The sequence below is a fragment of the Lolium perenne genome, chromosome 4, assembly GCF_019359855.2.
Source record: "Lolium perenne isolate Kyuss_39 chromosome 4, Kyuss_2.0, whole genome shotgun sequence".
Taxonomy (NCBI): domain Eukaryota; kingdom Viridiplantae; phylum Streptophyta; class Magnoliopsida; order Poales; family Poaceae; genus Lolium; species Lolium perenne.
Genome location: NC_067247.2, coordinates 99,857,264 through 99,876,133, shown reverse-complemented (window position 1 = coordinate 99,876,133; position 18,870 = coordinate 99,857,264). Strand labels below are relative to the sequence as shown.

Sequence of the window (18,870 nt, the reverse complement as noted above, 5' to 3'; positions counted from 1 at the left end):
TGCATTCTCCACAAGGTCAACGCCGCCCTAAGGGACCATGGACTTTGGGGAGGAATGCCTCGGTAACGGTTTCCTGCTGTTGCGTGTGGCCGCCCCACTTTGCGGCGATGACATGGTTGCTCTTGACCCAACGCATCCATGGAGGAGGTACCATCACTGGACAACTTCCAGGAAATAAAATCCTGGCCGGTTGGCTGCAGCTGGACTTCCGAATCTTGACCTAGAGTCAGCCGAATTCAGAGAGGAAATTGGCATCAGCCTGCATCCTGCAATCGGTGGTTATCCTCCCATTTGAACTAAAATTTTGGGGAAGTCATGGCACTGTACATGCTATATTCTGGGCTTCTTTTTAACTATAATTACTACGAAGTTACATGAGCAAATTATCTCAAAGATCTTCATCCACAAACCGAATAAATTACGGCAGAGGAAGATTGGGGAATCCATCAAATACGGCTCAGCCGACTCTGTTGAGTAAACCGACGAGATGCAAGCTTGATTAATTACTTCATATATCAAAGGGATAATACGGAGTAGTTCATAAGTACGGAAAATGATACAGGTGCACTTTCATGTACAAAACCACTTGGGCATGTTAGTTTGCCATCAAATAGATGGCTTGGAATATTTGCCTAAATAATCCATCATGAAAGATGACCGCCATACTATGGTGGGCTCATGTGTAAGAACTGCTGCCGGGAGAAGCCGCAGTTGGAACTCATCACACTTTGTCATCATGGAACCACCACCTGGTCTCCTTCGGCAGGGGCGTAGCCAACAGGGTGTAAGGGTGTGGTTGGCCCAATAGTCCATAATATACGGTGAAAAAGGCCACGTAGAGTGTACATTGTAGAAAATTCGAATCGTAAATAATAAGAGTCATTGCATCTCTTTTTGGAAACATGTAGCAAAGAAGATTGCATATTCTACCTTGGCTGCTACAAAAGAGCAAATTATATCAGATAAGTAGTATTAGGTAATGCAAATTTTAATCGTGATATTTGAATTGATTATGCCCTTCCAACCTTATGAATATACTTCTAATGATTTTTTGTAAATTCAAAATTTGTACACATTCATGTTATATTTGAAGTATTGAAAAAGATATACTCCCCCGTCTCAAAAAAAGGTTGCTCAACCTTTTCTAGATACGAATGTATCTATAATTAAAATATGTTTATATACCTCTATATCTCTACTATTAAGAGCAAACTGGTGAATGCCTGGTGTCACATTTTCAGGATGGACAATAATACCCCCCACGTCACAAAGAAAACGCAACTAACAAAACAACCCATCCACGCTTACTAATCTCTACTATTAGGCGTGGACGAAGAGCTATCCACGCAAAACAGACTGAGAAAAAAAGGTAGCGAAGTGTTATCCATGCAAAACAGATAGAGAAAAAAGGGAACCATACACAAAACAGATGACTATCAAGTCTAACAAAATGGCCACGATTCTCTCACATATCCTTAGCATCAAAACAACTTATCTCTCGACCATGATGACACCTCTCCTTGCACCTACGGTCTCTCTCTTGTTTTTGTGCAGAGTCAAAGCACCGCCTTCATCTCTCGACCATGACATGGTGACCAGCGCCACGCAATGAAGAAGAAGTCGACCGCACCTCTAGCGGGAAGATCTTGTAGGGTACCAGCCACTCCAGGGACCAACCACGATCACCCAAGCATACACGGGGATCAGGAAGATGAGTGCCGACGCCCATGCCTTGCTCGCGCGGACGACGTCGCAAACGTTCGTGACCTTGATACCGCCGATCAGCACCTACTGCAACCTGATACCAGGAACATGGAGAGAAATGTGGACGCCGCACCGACGGCCCATGGCCACCACAAATTGGAGAGATGCAATCGCCCATGCTGATCGTGCGCAGCAACACCGACGTGTAAATGGCGATCACGCTGGGGAGGAGCATCCGTAGTCCACCACCGACCACCACCAAGGCGTTGTCAACGGCCAGGTCAGTCATCTAGAACGTGATCAAAGTCGTCGGTGTCGCGATTCTTCCGAAGCAGCATCGCACGATCTTTGCTTAGCAAGGCTATTGGCCGTCTAGCCGGAACATGACACTGACGAGTAGGAGGCCAGGAGCCCCCTCAACAATGCTGGGAGGGCTAGCGAGACGCGCCACCCACACCCGTCCCCAGATCTTCTTGGTGCCAAAGTGGATCATGTGGGCTGCCAGTGCCGAGCGAGCTGATGTCGAGGCAGAACTGGAAACTACCGACGAACGCGCCGCGGTGCCGTTCCTCACAGTAGACGTACGGGTGTCACTCACACTGCTACCGCACCCAGAAATCGTTGCCACATAATCCATCAGGCGGGCGACCAGCCCACCAGGCGCATCAAAACAACTTATCTCTCGACCATGATGACACCTCTCCTTGCACCTACGGTCTCTCTCTTGTTTTTGTGCAGAGTCAAAGCACCGCCTTCATCTCTCGACCATGACATGGTGACCAGCGCCACGCAACGAAGAAGAAGTCGACCGCACCTCTAGCGGGAAGATCTTGTAGGGTACCAGCCACTCCAGGGACCAACCACAATCACCCAAGCATACACGGGGATCAGGAAGATTAGTGCCGACGCCCATGCCTTGCTCGCGCCGACGATGTCGCAAACGTTCGTGACCTTGATACCGCCGATCAGCACCTACTGCAACCTGATACCAGGAACATGGAGAGCAATGTGGACGCCGCACCGACGGCCCATGGCCACCACAAATTGGAGAGACGCAATCGCCCATGCTGATCGTGCGCAGCAACACCGACGTGTAAATGTCGATCACGCTGGGGAGGAGCATCCGTAGTCCACCACCGACCACCACCAAGGCGTTGTCAACGGCCAGGTCAGTCATCTAGATCGTGATCAAAGTCGTCGGTGTCGCGATTCTTCCGAAGCAGCATCGCACGATCTTTGCTTAGCAAGGCTATTGGCCGTCTAGCCGGAACATGACACTGACGAGTAGGAGGCCAGGAGCCCCCTCAACAATGCTGGGAGGGCTAGCGAGACGCGCCACCCACACCCGTCCCCAGATCTTCTTGGTGCCAAAGTGGATCATGTGGGCTGCCAGTGCCGAGCGAGCTGATGCCGAGGCAGAACTGGAAACTACCGACGAACGCGCCGCGGTGCCGTTCCTCACAGTAGACGTACGGGTGTCACTCACACTGCTACCGCACCCAGAAATCGTTGCCACATAATCCATCAGGCGGGCGACCAGCCCACCAGGCACCACTAGACCATTGCAGCTCTTGTTCAGGACGACTAAACGCGCAACATATTTCTGCTCCACCTAGGACTCCAAGGCACGGTCGTACATCTAGGACGCAGCGCGTGGAATTGCCACAAGATATTCCCGGTTGAAATCCCCATAGCAGTTCTCAAATCTTTTACCATGAGATATGTCCAGTGTGATCACGGTGGCAAGCACCATCGGATGGGTCGAATGCATGTGCCGCATGCTGATGAAGCAGATCACAGCTACCGACAAGTTATCACCATGGCATCAGCTTCATTAATGGCTGCCTCTGGTTCGTCTGCCTAGAATTCGACGTCGTTGAAATTTGAAATGTATGTACTCCTTTCATTTTTACTTTACTCCCTCCGTTCACAATTACATTGCATATCCTGAGTTTGGGTTTTAATCAAAGTCAAACTATCTGAAGTTTGACCAAATATTTAGCAAAAATAAAAGTATCTACAATGCAAAACATATAGTATTAAAATTGTAATAAGTTATATTTTTATAATATTAGCATTTGGGATGATAAATGTTGATATTTTTTCTATATTACTTGTCAAAATTGAGAAAGTTTGACTATAAAATCCTAGAACGGGAAGTAATACAAAACGGAGGGGTTATATATAAGAAGACATCCCATTGTGTGTTAGAGCTTTGAGTAACAAAATATAAGTTATATGACACCAAAATTATCTTTACTATTAGGTGAAACGTGCAAATGACTGGCGTCACACCTCTAAAAATTACAAACCAAATGCCACCCGTAACTGATAGTCCTTATCCTTCACATCCTTCACTCCCGATAATTTTGCCTCGGTCACATCTACTTACTATCTCAACAAACTCCTTCGTGTAAATTGGTTGCAACTAACAAACCTATCGCAATTGTCCAGTCGCCCCGCTTCCCCATCCTAATCTGTCGTAGAGGGCGTTGCATATCATTTCTTCAGTTCTTCTTGCACCGTGGCCAATCGCCACTGACTATCATCGCCCTAGCCGCCGATTGTCAAGTATCATAAAGATATATTACTATCTTCCTATCTATATTACTGATATATTTATGGAAGATATGAACAAATCAAAGGTCCTTTACTTGTGTGTGCATAGATTGTATACTACATGGCGAGGTATCTGGCACTGCCCTTAGATACATATGAAACATATTAACTGCCATTTTCTCCGTAGCGAAGCACGGGCATTCTGCTAGTCTGGATAAAGTTGCAAAATATTTTTGGAGACGGAGGGAGTATGTATAGTTGCCCCACCCTAACAAAATTCCTAGATCCGCCACTGTCCTTCGGAGACCTCCCGTTGCGGCAGCTCCTCACATAGCGGTCATTATCAGCCGGGCGTTCCTCACTACAGGAATCGCCCGAGACGCCGACGGCCGGCTGCCCTCGGCGTAGCCACGCCTGGCCCTCGGCGTAGGCTACGCCGACGGCAGCCCTCGGCGTATGGCCTCGGCGTCCAGGTCCCTCGGCATAGGTAGGTTCGCCGTCGGCGTACGGCTGGCCCTCGGCGTACGTCACCTACGCCGACGGCCAGGTGAGCCCCTCGGCGTCTCTGCCCTCGGCCTGTCCTGGCGGCGCGTCGTCACCGTTAACGGCGCGTCGGCAGACGCCGACGGCCTGCCCTCGGCGTACGGAAGCGGCCCGGCGACGAACGGGGCGACGTGGCGCGACGTGGTGCAGCCAGCTGGGCGCCTACGCCGAGGGCAACCCCCTCGGCATAGAGGCAGCGGCCCGGCGACGAACGGGCGACGTGGCGCGAGCTGGTGCGTGCAAGGTGGGCATCGACGCCGAGGGCTACCCCCTCGGCATAGAGCCGTGCATGCAATGGCCACGTGGCGGCCATCCAGACGCAAGGCCTACGCCGACGGCATTGCCGTCGGCATAGACCTGACCATATGGTCCATGTCAGTGTCTATGCCGACGGCAATGTCGTCGGCGTAGGCCTTGCACAATTTTTTTCTTTTTCCAGTTCCTTTTTCTGTTCCCTGTTGCAATTCAAATTCAATTCAGCAGGTCCAGTTCATCCAAATTCATCCAAAATCGACCAAATTCGTCATAATTCACATAAATATCATATAATCCACATAATACCATACATGGTGCACATAATAGCATACAAGCGGAGAGCGGAGAGTGCCATGTCATCCAAATACATAGTAGTAGCAAGCAAACCCTAGTTCTAAGCTGACTAGCGGAGGAAGGAACCGGGTGGGGTGTGTCCGCCCACATCGTTGGCGAAACGAGCAGCCCGGGGTTGCGCTCCGGTAGAAGCTGCAGAAGAACCACCTGGAGAAGGACCGGTGTTACGCCCAGGAGAAGTCGACGGAGAGGCACCGGGAGTAGTCCTAGGAGTAGTCGACGGAGAGGGACCAGCAGAACGCCCAGGAGACCGACCACCTTCATGAACCGGTGTGACCTCGCGCCCACCCGGCGATGCCTGGTTCCCGGACCATCCCGTTCCCTACATGTTCCCTACATGTTAGCAACTTGCGAGGCAAAGAAAAGTGGTAACTACCGGTTTGGCAAAGAACTTACCTCCGGTGTGAATCCGTAGTAAGTCGCAGCGAAACCTGCCCTCGATGGCATGATAGGCATGTCCCCCGCCACGGTAACTCGAGCCGGTGGCGGTGTACCAGTAGACATAGAGATCATCATTTCCTGCAAGATAGGTTACAAGTTAGGCTTTGCAGAAATAAAGCATCAAACTGAGACTTGTCATCTACTTGCGCGAGAAGAAAGATTCAGACTTACTCCTATATACGCCATGTAGGCCGTATTCTGCCTATTCCACTGCGCAGCGGCCTGCTGATACGCTTCATTACAGGCTTCGAAGGCCGCCTCAAACTAAGGCTACAATTTCAGAAACAATGAATCTGGTCAACACTTAGCCATGTAGGAAGGAAAACCGGAAAGAGGATGAAAATGAGGAAAACTTACATCGTAGGCGGGTGGACGAGCAGGCCGTGGACGAGGCTGGGGGCTGTCGGCGGTGAGGGTATGCTTGAGACGCGTGTAGCTCGTGGCTGGGGTAGGCTTGACCGCCTTATTCAGAAAGGGGAAACGGCCATGCGGACGCCCGTGCCCCGACAGGACCAACGACTCCTCGTCGACCGGAATGCTCAAGGGGTCATCCACCTCGGGGTGACGAGACTTGACCATGTCGCAGTAGTCCTCCTTGGCGGCCTTGGCATTGCCGTAGTACTGTGGCTGGGATTGGGCTTCTTCTTCGTCCGCATCATGTCATATATCTGGGCATCATGAAGCACCACCCCAGGTGCTGCCTCGGCCACCTGCATCGCGAAAAGAAAAGTTATGCGTACCACAAATGTAACATGACGGGAAATGAAAGAAGGTCGTTCCATGTATATACATACCTTTTTCCCCTTGTAGCGGGTGTAGTCGCGGTTTCCCGCGCAGTGTGTGCCACCGGTGCCTCGGTTCTCCATGTTCCGCCTCGACACGGCTGCAAACTCCTCGTCCTCCCTGAGCCACCTCGCCCTAATCAGCTCCTCCCATGCCTCCCTATGCTACTCGGCCCACTCGGGACAAACCTGAAAACGCAATACTCAACTGAAGATAATCCAATGAAAACTTAGCAGCAATGTAGAATCTCATTGACATTTTACTCACCGACATGTACTCCTCAATGGTCATTGCCCATTCCTCCTTAGGCTGGTTACCCACAAAGTACTCCTTCCTGACCCTCTTACCCTTGTTAGCCCAGAAGGCACTAGCGGAGGTGACCTTTTGGTTGTACCACTGCTGCGGTGTCAACCTCTCGCAAGCGCCACGCAAAGTGAGACGCGCCCGCGCATCATGCTCCGGGTCCACACGGTAGAAGCACTTCAATCATGCATAAAATCAGTTGTGAAAGTCATGAGTTAGCACATTAGGGCCATCAACAATGAACGGTGCTCGAGAAGTATATGTCTTACCCAGAACTTGGTGGTCACAGCCTCAGCAGCTGTCGCGAAGCCTACGGCAGGGGCATCCTCATAGTCCGCCCAAGTAGTGGCTAGCCTCGTCTCGCCACCGGGGACCGTGCTAAGGGGAGTGTATCTGCCCGGCCAGAACTTCTTAATCAGAGCCCCAAGCAAGCTGTTAGGCACGCGGGCTGGCTTGACCTCCCATGTCCAGTTGCTGCAAATAAATCACACATTAGTACAAATGCCAAATTGATTATTATGCCCAAGATGAAAATACATGTTCGAAATTTCTGAAGTAGTACACTTACTCATCGCTCGAAGGAATGATAAGGGCCTTGTCATCATGGGTCTTCGGCTCCTTCCTCGCATCGGGGACTCTAGCTTCTCCACGAATCTTCAAGGGCTTCGGCGCACGCCCACCCTCCATCACCTCCAACTCAGCCCTAGAGTCTGACTCGTGTGTAGACTCCGTCTCCATCTCCACCTCCCCACTAGACGGACCCTCTAGGAACAACTCAGGAGCCACGTCGCCAGAAGCGGAGGGTGGCTCATCAAAGTCCATGTGTACCCCGCCGCCACCTCGTCCTCCACCTCGTCCTCCTCGTCCTCGTCCTCCACCTCGTCCTCCTTGTCCTCGTCCTCCATCGGTACCATCGTCGTAACGCGGATTGGGCACCGGGGCTCGATCACTCCGTCTAGTGGGTCTAGGAATATTCCTCTTCACCTGCGCCAGCGTCTTAAGCAAGCTCTCGGAGTCTGCCTTGCCGCTGCTCATATTGTTCAGTCACCTGCATTGAGAAGAATAAAACAGTTAAGCACAAATACATATTATATGAAGATACTAAGAATAAAAGGCACAATGCAATTAAGAAGCATGTTGACATAATAAAATGAAGATAGTAAGAATAAAAGGCACAATGCAATTAAGAAGCATGTTGACATAATAAAATGTAGATACTAAGAATAAAAGGCACAATGCAATTAAGAAGCATGTTGACAAATAAATACTAAGAATAAAAGACCCTCGCCAGCCATCATCACTCTCACGCTCACTCTCATACTCCGTCTCTTTCTCTTTCTCTTTCTCTTTCTCTTTCTCTTTCTCTTTCTCTTTCTCTTTCTCTTTCTCTGGATCACTATCACTATCACTATCTTGTGAGTACAAAGTTGAAGGGTCGACGGGTGGAGGCTCATCATAATTGTCATTCGCCTCAAGTAACTTCTCCAGCATAGATATGTCCTTTAGATCCACCACTGACTCACCACGAGTTTCTGCATCGTTCCCGAGGTCCTCTTGAACAAACAGTTCTAAAATATATTCCCCAAAGTCCTGTTCCTCTTGATAGAAAATCCCCTCGTATGTCACGGGGTCAGTGTTGTTGTAATCATCCTCAGAGGGAATCGGTAGGTTACCATGTGGCGATACCTGGAAGACGACTTCCCAACCCTTGAGTTCCGCTTTCTGGCATGGGTAGGGCAAATAATAAACTTGCTTGGCTTGGTGAGCCACAACAAAGACATCGGCACCGCTATAGGTGGTTGAAGACTTAACTTCAACTAACCCAATGGACTTATCACTTCTCTGTCCACCTATTGGGTCGAACCAATGACACTTGAACACGACGATATTGAGTTGCACGTTCGTACGATTGAATGTCAACTCGTATACACTTTGTAACCTTCCGTAGTAATCAAAGTTGTTGGCTCCTTTGGTGAAGACCCCAGTATTTATCGTTTTGGGATTCGCCCGGCCCTTCTGGTGCGTCTCTGTGTGGAAGCGAAACCCATTCACATCATACTTCTCGTACTTGGTCACCTCACGGCTACAACCTTGGGAAACACATTTCAACTCATCTATCATATCAACGTTTCTCTCACGGCCCTACAAGAACATTTCAAATTTGTTGTGTGCATTAGTTACGTGTAATAAGAGGGACAAGTCACATGTTGCAATGTAAGAGGAAAGGTTAGAAATTACTTTTTCATCAACCATGTCACAAAGTTTTTATTAATTCCGGGAGCACCCTCTTTCAGTAGAGTGTCCATCTCCGAGGTTTCGGGCAATTCATCATACGGCCACATTTCATCCGTGAATTCGCTGAAAGGAGAAAATAAGCATTAGACCGAGACGAGGTTACTAGCTGCAAAGTAATTTGTTCACCATTTTACCTTACGAATGGGATCACTTCCTCCATGTTCATAAGCACATATAGCATTATACAATCCTTCTCTTCGTTCTCCAATTTATATTTTGTTCCTTTACCAGCCTTGCCACCGGGGAATTGGAATAGTTTTAGCTTGGGGTCATTCTCGGGCACGTCGACATTGTAACGAGTGACCGGGTTATGCTGAGTGGGAACATCATCGGGATAGTACGTTGTCGCGGCATCTGCCATCTCCCGAAGGCATATTGCCTCAGCTATGCATGCTTCAATCTTGGCCTTGTTTCAAGTTATCTTTCGAATATACTTAAACTCTCTCTCAATACAGAACTGCCAACGAAACTGCACCGGACCACCCAAGAGTGCCTCGTTGGCGAGGTGCACAATGAGATGTGCCATCGGAGTAAAGAAGCCTGGCGGAAATATCATCTCCAAATTGCATAGCAACTCCGGCACTGTATATTGTAGCTTTGCAATAACCTTGGGACATATCTGCTTAGCACAGAGCGTGCGGAAGAAATGGCTCAACTGCGCAAGCACTCGCCAGACTTTCTCGGGGATATACCCTCGAAGAATCACCGACATGAGCCGCTGAATCCATATATGATAGTCGTGACTCTTGAGCCCGGTGACTTTTCCCGTCGAAAGATTAACTCCCTTACTCATATTCGAGCAATAACCATCCGGGAACATCACGACGTATTTGAGCCACCTGAGTGCCTCCTTCTTTTGGATGGAATCAAGGCAGAAGTTGGCATGCGGCTTGAACCAATTCTTTTGACGGCCAATAGGACGCTTCATGTGTAATTTTTTCCTATCACAGAGGATCTCAACATCGACTCTAGCCTTGACATTATCCTTTGACTTCCCGGGAATGTTCAGGCATGTGTGAAAGACGGACTCCGCGACATTCTTTACAGTGTGCATCACATCGATGTTATGGGGAAGTTCGAGGTCCTTGTAATACTCGAGCTTCGTTAAGGCCGCCTCATGAGTCCAGTTGTGCGTTACACCATATCCCTCAAATTGATGGCCAGTTGGCGTCGCTGCCGGCACGAGAGCACGTAGCTCGGCTTCAACAAGTGTACCATCAAACTTCGGCACATCTTTTTTTTCATGCACAACTTTGCCCTTCTTGAAGTTCTTTTTGTCTTCTCTAAACGGATGCCTCCTTTTGAGGAACTGTCGATTCGTGTCAAACGCAACATACTTGCGACCCTTCTGTAGCCAAAGGAACTCAAGCCGATGCCTGCACACCGGGCATGGCCACTTACCAGCTGTACACCATCCGCATGTTAGGGCGTACCCGGGCATGTCATGCATGGTATACTGCAACCAAACTTTCATGTAGAAGTTTTTCTTCGATGCTCGGTCGTACGTCAATGTCCCGTGGTGCCAAGAGTGGTTCAAATCTTCCACAATCGGCTGCATGTAGACACTCAAGTTCTTCCCCGGGTAATGAGGGCCTGGAATGATCAGCGACAGAAACATGGTCTTCCTCGTCATTAGGACTCCGGGAGGGAGATTGAGCGGAATAACAAACACGGGCCAGCAACTGTAATTGGCATTCGACATACCATATGGATTGAAGCCATCTGTTGCTATCGCAATTCTGACATTCCGAGCCTCGGCTGCCTTAAGCGGGTGTTTTGTATCGAAGTTCTTCCATGCCGTACCATCGGATGGATGTCCCATCTTCAACTTCTTGTTTTCGTCCACGAATCTCTTCCCATACTTGTGCCACGTCATCTGTTTGGCTATCTCCTCGTGCATGTAAAGCCGCTGGATTCTTTTTATGAATGGGAGATATCGAAGAATCGACTTTGCGGTGCTTGACTGCCTCACCTGACCATCCTTTCCCGTTACCTCTTCATACCTAGATCAAGCTTCTGAGATGGGACAGTACTTGTCCTCCGCATACTGTCTCCAAAATAGAACGCAGCCTTTCGGACAATAGTCTATCCTTTGGTAATCCATGTTGAGGTCCTTCATCATTCTCCTCGTCGCGTGCAGGCTTTGAGGCAGACAATGATCTTTGGGCAACATGTTACCAGTTGTTTTCAGACTTGCTTCAAAGCCCTCACGGGTGGTGTTGTACCGGGTCTTGTCGGCTAGACATTGGGAGATGGCATCGAGCTGAGAAATCGCGGCGCCCTCGTACAGAGGCCTCTTAGCCGTGGCAATCATATCATAGAAGGCCTTCGCGGTTGGCTCTGGTTCCTCCGGTTCTGGCGGCGCCTCCGGTTCTGGCGGCGCCTCCGGTTCTGGAGGTGGCGAATCCGGGACATCGGCATGGACGAGATCATCTAGAAAGTCTCTAATTCCATCGTACGCATTGCCATTGAGCCGCTGCCGCATCACCTCACCTCTGTCACGTTCGCGCTCATCAAAGTCGATTTCCGTGACGTACCCATGCATATACCCATATTGCAGAAGGTGTCTTTACATTTCATCCTTCCCACGACGTTGACGCTTCACGCAGCGAACACAGGGGCAAAGTGCCCGAACCAGCCCCTTTGTACCACGCGCAAACTCATTCACTAGAAAATGGGTCTTCCTTGTCCACTCATCTGTTTTCTCAGTCGCACTAACACGCTCATTGTACATCCATCCATTATCAGCCATCCTCTGCTTTATTGGGAGCCAAACCACAGACATAGCATTTATATCAAATAGAAAATTAAATGCATCATATTTTTATTTATTTTACCGGGCGAAACGCATGCATCAACCTACATCTCTACTAGGTGGGCTCCTAGCAGCCGCCGGATCCGTAGTTGGCTACGTTCTCCATGCTCTACCCCGGTCCAAGTCAGAATTTCGGCAGCACCTCCCCGCTGCTCTCCCGATACACGTCTCGGCAAAAAGCCGAGAGGATGTGCATCCGGAGAACAACGGGGAGGCGCCGCCGAAATCCTGACTCGGACCGGAGTAGAACATGGAAAACGTAGACAACTACGCATCCGCCGACTGTCCCGTAAATGCCGCAAGCGTTACGGTTCAAAATATGCGGACCACTAATGCATATTTATCCGCGTAACGCTCGCGGATGGGAAGTGACACCTAGGTTACGCAACTGGACTTGGAAAATGAATCTAGTGACATAAGAAAATGCGGAGAAGGGGAGGCGATGTTTTATCTCACCCTCGGCAGACGGAGAGAATCGCGTGGCGATATCGAACAACCGCGTGGCGAGGTCGATGGCCGGAGCGAATCGCGTCAAGATCCCGGGTCGTCACGTCGGGGTGCTCACGCCGGTGCCTATTTAAAACAATAAACAAAATACTCAATAAATAACGAACTAACTAACAAACTAAGCTAACTACAAAATAACAATTTATCGTAACTAAGAACTAACCTAACTAAGTGAATTAACCAATTTATCCTAACTAACAACTAACAAACTAACTAACTAAATTAACCAATTTATCCTAACTAACTAACTACCTAAATTAACCAATTTATCCTAACTAATAACTAACTAACTAACTAACTCACCATGCATGGAGCCGGCCGGCTGGTTTTGGTGGAGGAGACGGGGCCGGGGCGGTGAGCAATGGCCGGGCAGGTCGGGCGCGGGCGCGGCGGCGCTGAGCTAGCACGGCGGTGCGGTGAGGGGGGCTGGGGCGGGTGGTGGCGTGGCGGCTGGTGTGGCGGTGGGGCTGGCGACGCGGTGGGCTGCGGGGGGGCGGGCTGGCGGCGCGGCGGGCAGTGGGGCTGGCGGCGCGGTCGGCTGCAGTGGGGGCGGGTGGCGGCGGCGGCGCGGTGAGGTGAGAGGGCCGGGGAGGGCGGCGGCGCTGCGACCGGTGGCGGCGGAGGCGCGGGCAGTGGCGCGGCTCGGGAAGGAGGAAGGGGCACGTGTGGTGGGGGTTGGCTCGAACGGGTCCGGCTCGACCCGTTCAAGTCCTAACCCTAGGGGCTATGCCGAGGGCCAGGGATATGCCGACGGCTACCCTCGGCATAGCCGATTTTTTTGTTTTTTCATTTTATTTTCAATTTTAAATTTTATTAATGTCAATTATATTTATAAAATATATTAATATGGGTCCATTCTAAGTTGTTTCAATCTTCTACATTTCCAAGCTATGCTTATAAATTTTTTTTACCATATCTTAACTTAATATCTCCGGTAGACGAGACCCTAATTCGCGAGCCCCGCAGATCTACCCCTTTGACCGGCCTCCAATAACAGTTGACTCATGGACTTTTCTCTTACTTTGTGTTTTGTTAGGTCATTGTAACATGTAGTATCAATAATTACCCTATCTTACATCAATATTCCCTCCGGTAGACGAAACCCTAATCTGGGAGCCCCGCAGATCTACCCCTTTGACTGCATCCTATCGGGGGTCCCCCGGTGGGCATATGCCTCCATTTGAGCTTGGTTAGGTCATAGGTACATGTGGAAACAAGGATCTTCCCATATGATCTCGAGTTTCTCTCCGGTTCAACTCCGAGGGAGTTCCCACCTATACATGCATAATCTGCCTAAGTGTAGTAACCCCCTGTCCGAGAAGCCGGACACACCTGGGGGGGTAGCCTTGGATATAAAACCATCTCAAATCACTTTTGTGCATTCCATGTGGACACACACAAGTTTTGGGGCCATTCCCTAGATCCGATGCTCGATTTCCGACGAAACCCTAGTTCTGTTGACCGCGCGGTCTACCCCTTTGACTGCATCCAATCGGGGGTCCCCCGGTGGGCATATGCCTCCATTTTAGCTTGGTTAGGTCATATGTACATGTGTAAACAAGTATCATCCCATATGATCTCAAGTTTCTCTCCGGTTCACCTCCGAGGGAGTTCCCCCCCCCTTACATGCATAATCTGCCTAAGTGTAGTAACCCCCTGTCCGAGAAGCCGGACACACCTGGGGGGGCTAGCCTTGGATATAAAACCATCTCAAATCACTTTTGTGCATTCCATGTGGACACACACAAGTTTTGGGGCCATTCCCTAGATCCGATGCTCGATTTCCGATGAAACCCTAGTTCTGTTGACCGCGCGGTCTACCCCTTTGACTGCATCCAATCGGGGGTCCCCCGGTGGGCATATGCCTCCATTTGAGCTTGGTTAGGTCATAGGTACATGTGGAAACAAGGATCATCCCATATGATCTCAAGTTTCTCTCCGGTTCAACTCCGAGGGAGTTCCCCCCTATACATGCATAATCTGCCTAAGTGTAGTAACCCCCTGTCCGAGAAGCCGGACACACCTGGGGGGGTTGCCTTGGATATAAAACCATCTCAAATCACTTTTGTGCATTCCATGTGGACACACACAAGTTTTGGGGCCATTCCCTAGATCCGATGCTCGATTTCCGACGAAACCCTAGTTCTCGTTGACCGCGCGGTCTACCCCTTTGATCGCATCCCATCGGGGGTCCCCGGTGGGCATATGCCTCCATTTGAGCTTGGTTAGGTCATAGGTACATGTGGAAACAAGGATCATCCCATATGATCTCAAGTTTCTCTCCGGTTCAACTCGAGGGAGTGCCGCCCTATACATGCATAAGATGCCTAAGTGTAGTAACCCCCTGTCCGAGAAGCCGGACACACCTGGGGGGGGGTAGCCTTGGATATAAAACCATCTCAAATCACTTTTGTGCATTCCATGTGGACACACACAAGTTTTGGGGCCATTCCCTAGATCCGATGCTCGATTTCCGACGAAACCCTAGTTCTTTTGACCGCGCGGTCTACCCCTTTGACTGCATCCAATCGGGGGTCCCCCGGTGGGCATATGCCTCCATTTGAGCTTGGTTAGGTCATAGGTACATGTGGAAACAAGGATCATCCCATATGATCTCAAGTTTCTCTCCGGTTCAACTCCGAGGGAGTTCCGCCCTATACATGCATAAGATGCCTAAGTGTAGTAACCCCCTGTCCGAGAAGCCGGACACACCTGGGGGGGGGTAGCCTTGGATATAAAACCATCTCAAATCACTTTTGTGCATTCCATGTGGACACACACAAGTTTTGGGGCCATTCCCTAGATCCGATGCTCGATTTCCGACGAAACCCTAGTTCTGTTGACCGCGCGGTCTACCCCTTTGACTGCATCCAATCGGGGGTCCCCCGGTGGGCATATGTCTCCTTTTGAGCTTGGTTAGGTCATAGGTACATGTGGAAACAAGGATCATCCCATATGATCTCAAGTTTCTCTCCGGTTCACCTCCGAGGGAGTTCCCCCCTATACATGCATAATCTGCCTAAGTGTAGTAACCCCCTGTCCGAGAAGCCGGACACAGGTGGGGGTAGCCTTGGATATAAAACCATCTCAAATCACTTTTGTGCATTCCATGTGGACACACACAAGTTTTGGGACCATTCCCTAGATCCGATGCTCGATTTCCGACGAAACCCTAGTTCTGTTGACCGCGCGGTCTACCCCTTTGACTGCATCCAATCGGGGGTCCCCCGGTGGGCATATGCCTCCATTTTAGCTTGGTTAGGTCATATGTACATGTGTAAACAAGTATCATCCCATATGATCTCAAGTTTCTCTCCGGTTCACCTCCGAGGGAGTTAAGCCCCCCTTACATGCATAATCTGCCTAAGTGTAGTAACCCCCTGTCCGAGAAGCCGGACACACCTGGGGGGGCTAGCCTTGGATATAAAACCATCTCAAATCACTTTTGTGCATTCCATGTGGACACACACAAGTTTTGGGGCCATTCCCTAGATCCGATGCTCGATTTCCGACGAAACCCTAGTTCTGTTGACCGCGTGGTCTACCCCTTTGACTGCATCCAATCGGGGGTCCCCCGGTGGGCATATGCCTCCATTTGAGCTTGGTTAGGTCATAGGTACATGTGGAAACAAGGATCATCCCATATGATCTCAAGTTTCTCTCCGGTTCAACTCCGAGGGAGTTCCCCCCTATACATGCATAATCTGCCTAAGTGTAGTAACCCCCTGTCCGAGAAGCCGGACACACCTGGGGGGGTTGCCTTGGATATAAAACCATCTCAAATCACTTTTGTGCATTCCATGTGGACACACACAAGTTTTGGGGCCATTCCCTAGATCCGATGCTCGATTTCCGACGAAACCCTAGTTCTGTTGACCGCGCGGTCTACCCCTTTGACTGCATCCAATCGGGGGTCCCCCGGTGGGCATATGCCTCCATTTGAGCTTGGTTAGGTCATAGGTACATGTGGAAACAAGGATCATCCCATATGATCTCAAGTTTCTCTCCGGTTCAACTCCGAGGGAGTTCCGCCCTATACATGCATAAGATGCCTAAGTGTAGTAACCCCCTGTCCGAGAAGCGGGACACACCTGGGGGGGGTAGCCTTGGATATAAAACCATCTCAAATCACTTTTGTGCATTCCATGTGGACACACACAAGTTTTGGGGCCATTCCCTAGATCCGATGCTCGATTTCCGACGAAACCCTAGTTCTGTTGACCGCGCGGTCTACCCCTTTGATCGCATCCAATCGGGGTCCCCGGTGGGCATATGCCTCCATTTGAGCTTGGTTAGGTCATAGGTACATGTGGAAACAAGGATCATCCCATATGATCTCAAGTTTCTCTCCGGTTCACCTCCGAGGGAGTTCCCCCCTATACATGCATAATCTGCCTAAGTGTAGTAACCCCCTGTCCGAGAAGCCGGACACACCTGGGGAGGGTAGCCTTGGATATAAAACCATCTCAAATCACTTTTGTGCATTCCATGTGGACACACACAAGTTTTGGGGCCATTCCCTAGATCCGATGCTCGATTTCCGACGAAACCCTAGTTCTGTTGACCGCGCGGTCTACCCCTTTGACTGCATCCAATCGGGGATCCCCCGGTGGTAATATGCCTCCATTTGAGCTTGGTTAGGTCATAGGTACATGTGGAAACAAGGATCATCCCATATGATCTCAAGTTTCTCTCCGGTTCACCTCCGAGGGAGTTCCCCCCTATACATGCATAATCTGCCTAAGTGTAGTAACCCCCTGTCCGAGAAGCCGGACACACCTGGGGGTAGCCTTGGATATAAAACCATCTCAAATCACTTTTGTGCATTCCATGTGGACACACACAAGTTTTGGGGCCATTCCCTAGATCCGATGCTCGATTTCCGACGAAACCCTAGTTCTGTTGACCGCGCGGTCTACCCCTTTGACTGCATCCAATCGGGGGTCCCCGGTGGGCATATGCCTCCATTTGAGCTTGGTTAGGTCATATGTACATGTGGAAACAAGGATCATCCCATATGATCTCAAGTTTCTCTCCGGTTCACCTCCGAGGGAGTTCCCCCCTATACATGCATAATCTGCCTAAGTGTAGTAACCCCCTGTCCGAGAAGCCGGACACACGTGGGGGTAGCCTTGGATATAAAACCATCTCAAATCACTTTTGTGCATTACATGTGGACACACACAAGTTTTGGGGCCATTCCCTAGATCCGATGCTCGATTTCCGACGAAACCCTAGTTCATGGACCGCGCGGTCTACCCCTTTGATCGCATCCAATCGGGGTCCCCGGTGGGCATATGCCTCCATTTGAGCTTGGTTAGGTCATAGGTACATGTGGAAACAAGGATCATCCCATATGATCTCAAGTTTCTCTCCGGTTCAACTCCGAGGGAGTTCCCCCCTATACATGCATAATCTGCCTAAGTGTAGTAACCCCCGTCCGAGAAGCCGACACACCTGGGGGGTAGCCTTGGATAAAAAACCATCTCAAATCACTTTTGTGCATTCCATATGGACACACACAAGTTTTGGGGCCATTCCCTAGATCCGATGCTCGATTTCCGACGAAACCCTAGTTCTGTTGACCGCGCGGTCTACCCCTTTGACTGCATCCAATCGGGGGTCCCCCGGTGGGCATATGCCTCCATTTGAGCTTGGTTAGGTCATAGGTACATGTGGAAACAAGGATCATCCCATATGATCTCAAGTTTCTCTCCGGTTCAACTCCGAGGGAGTTCCGCCCTATACATGCATAAGATGCCTAAGTGTAGTAACCCCCGTCCGAGAAGCCGACACACCCTGGGGGGTAGCCTTGGATATAAAACCATCTCAAATCACTTTTGTGCATTCCATGTGGACACACACAAGTTTTGGGGCCATTCCCTAGATCCGATGCTCGATTTCCGACGAAACCCTAGTTCTGTTGACCGCGCGGTCTACCCCTTTGACTGCATCCAATCGGGGGTCCCCCGGTGGGCATATGTCTCCTTTTGAGCTTGGTTAGGTCATAGGTACATGTGGAAACAAGGATCATCCCATATGATCTCAAGTTTCTCTCCGGTTCACCTCCGAGGGAGTTCCCCCCTATACATGCATAATCTGCCTAAGTGTAGTAACCCCCGTCCGAGAAGCCGACACACCTGGGGGTAGCCTTGGATATAAAACCATCTCAAATCACTTTTGTGCATTCCATGTGGACACACACAAGTTTTGGGGCCATTCCCTAGATCCGATGCTCGATTTCCGACGAAACCCTAGTTCTGTTGACCGCGCGGTCTACCCCTTTGACTGCATCCAATCGGGGGTCCCCC

General features: G+C 50.1%; 1 protein-coding gene across 1 annotated transcript in view; it reads right to left on the bottom strand.

The window, feature by feature from the left end:
- Positions 1 to 503: 503 nt before the first annotated feature.
- The window catches only part of LOC127293453 (ubiquitin-conjugating enzyme 15), a 92,020-nt gene continuing 73,653 nt past the window's right edge, over positions 504 to 18,870 (bottom strand). The window contains exons 6-7 of the mRNA XM_051323080.2: positions 4,567 to 4,620; positions 504 to 763 (exon numbers count right to left, since the gene is read on the bottom strand). Of these exons, the coding sequence (XP_051179040.1) occupies positions 722 to 763; positions 4,567 to 4,620 (96 nt within the window). The 3' untranslated portion in view covers positions 504 to 721. The remainder of the gene's footprint in view (positions 764 to 4,566; positions 4,621 to 18,870) is intronic.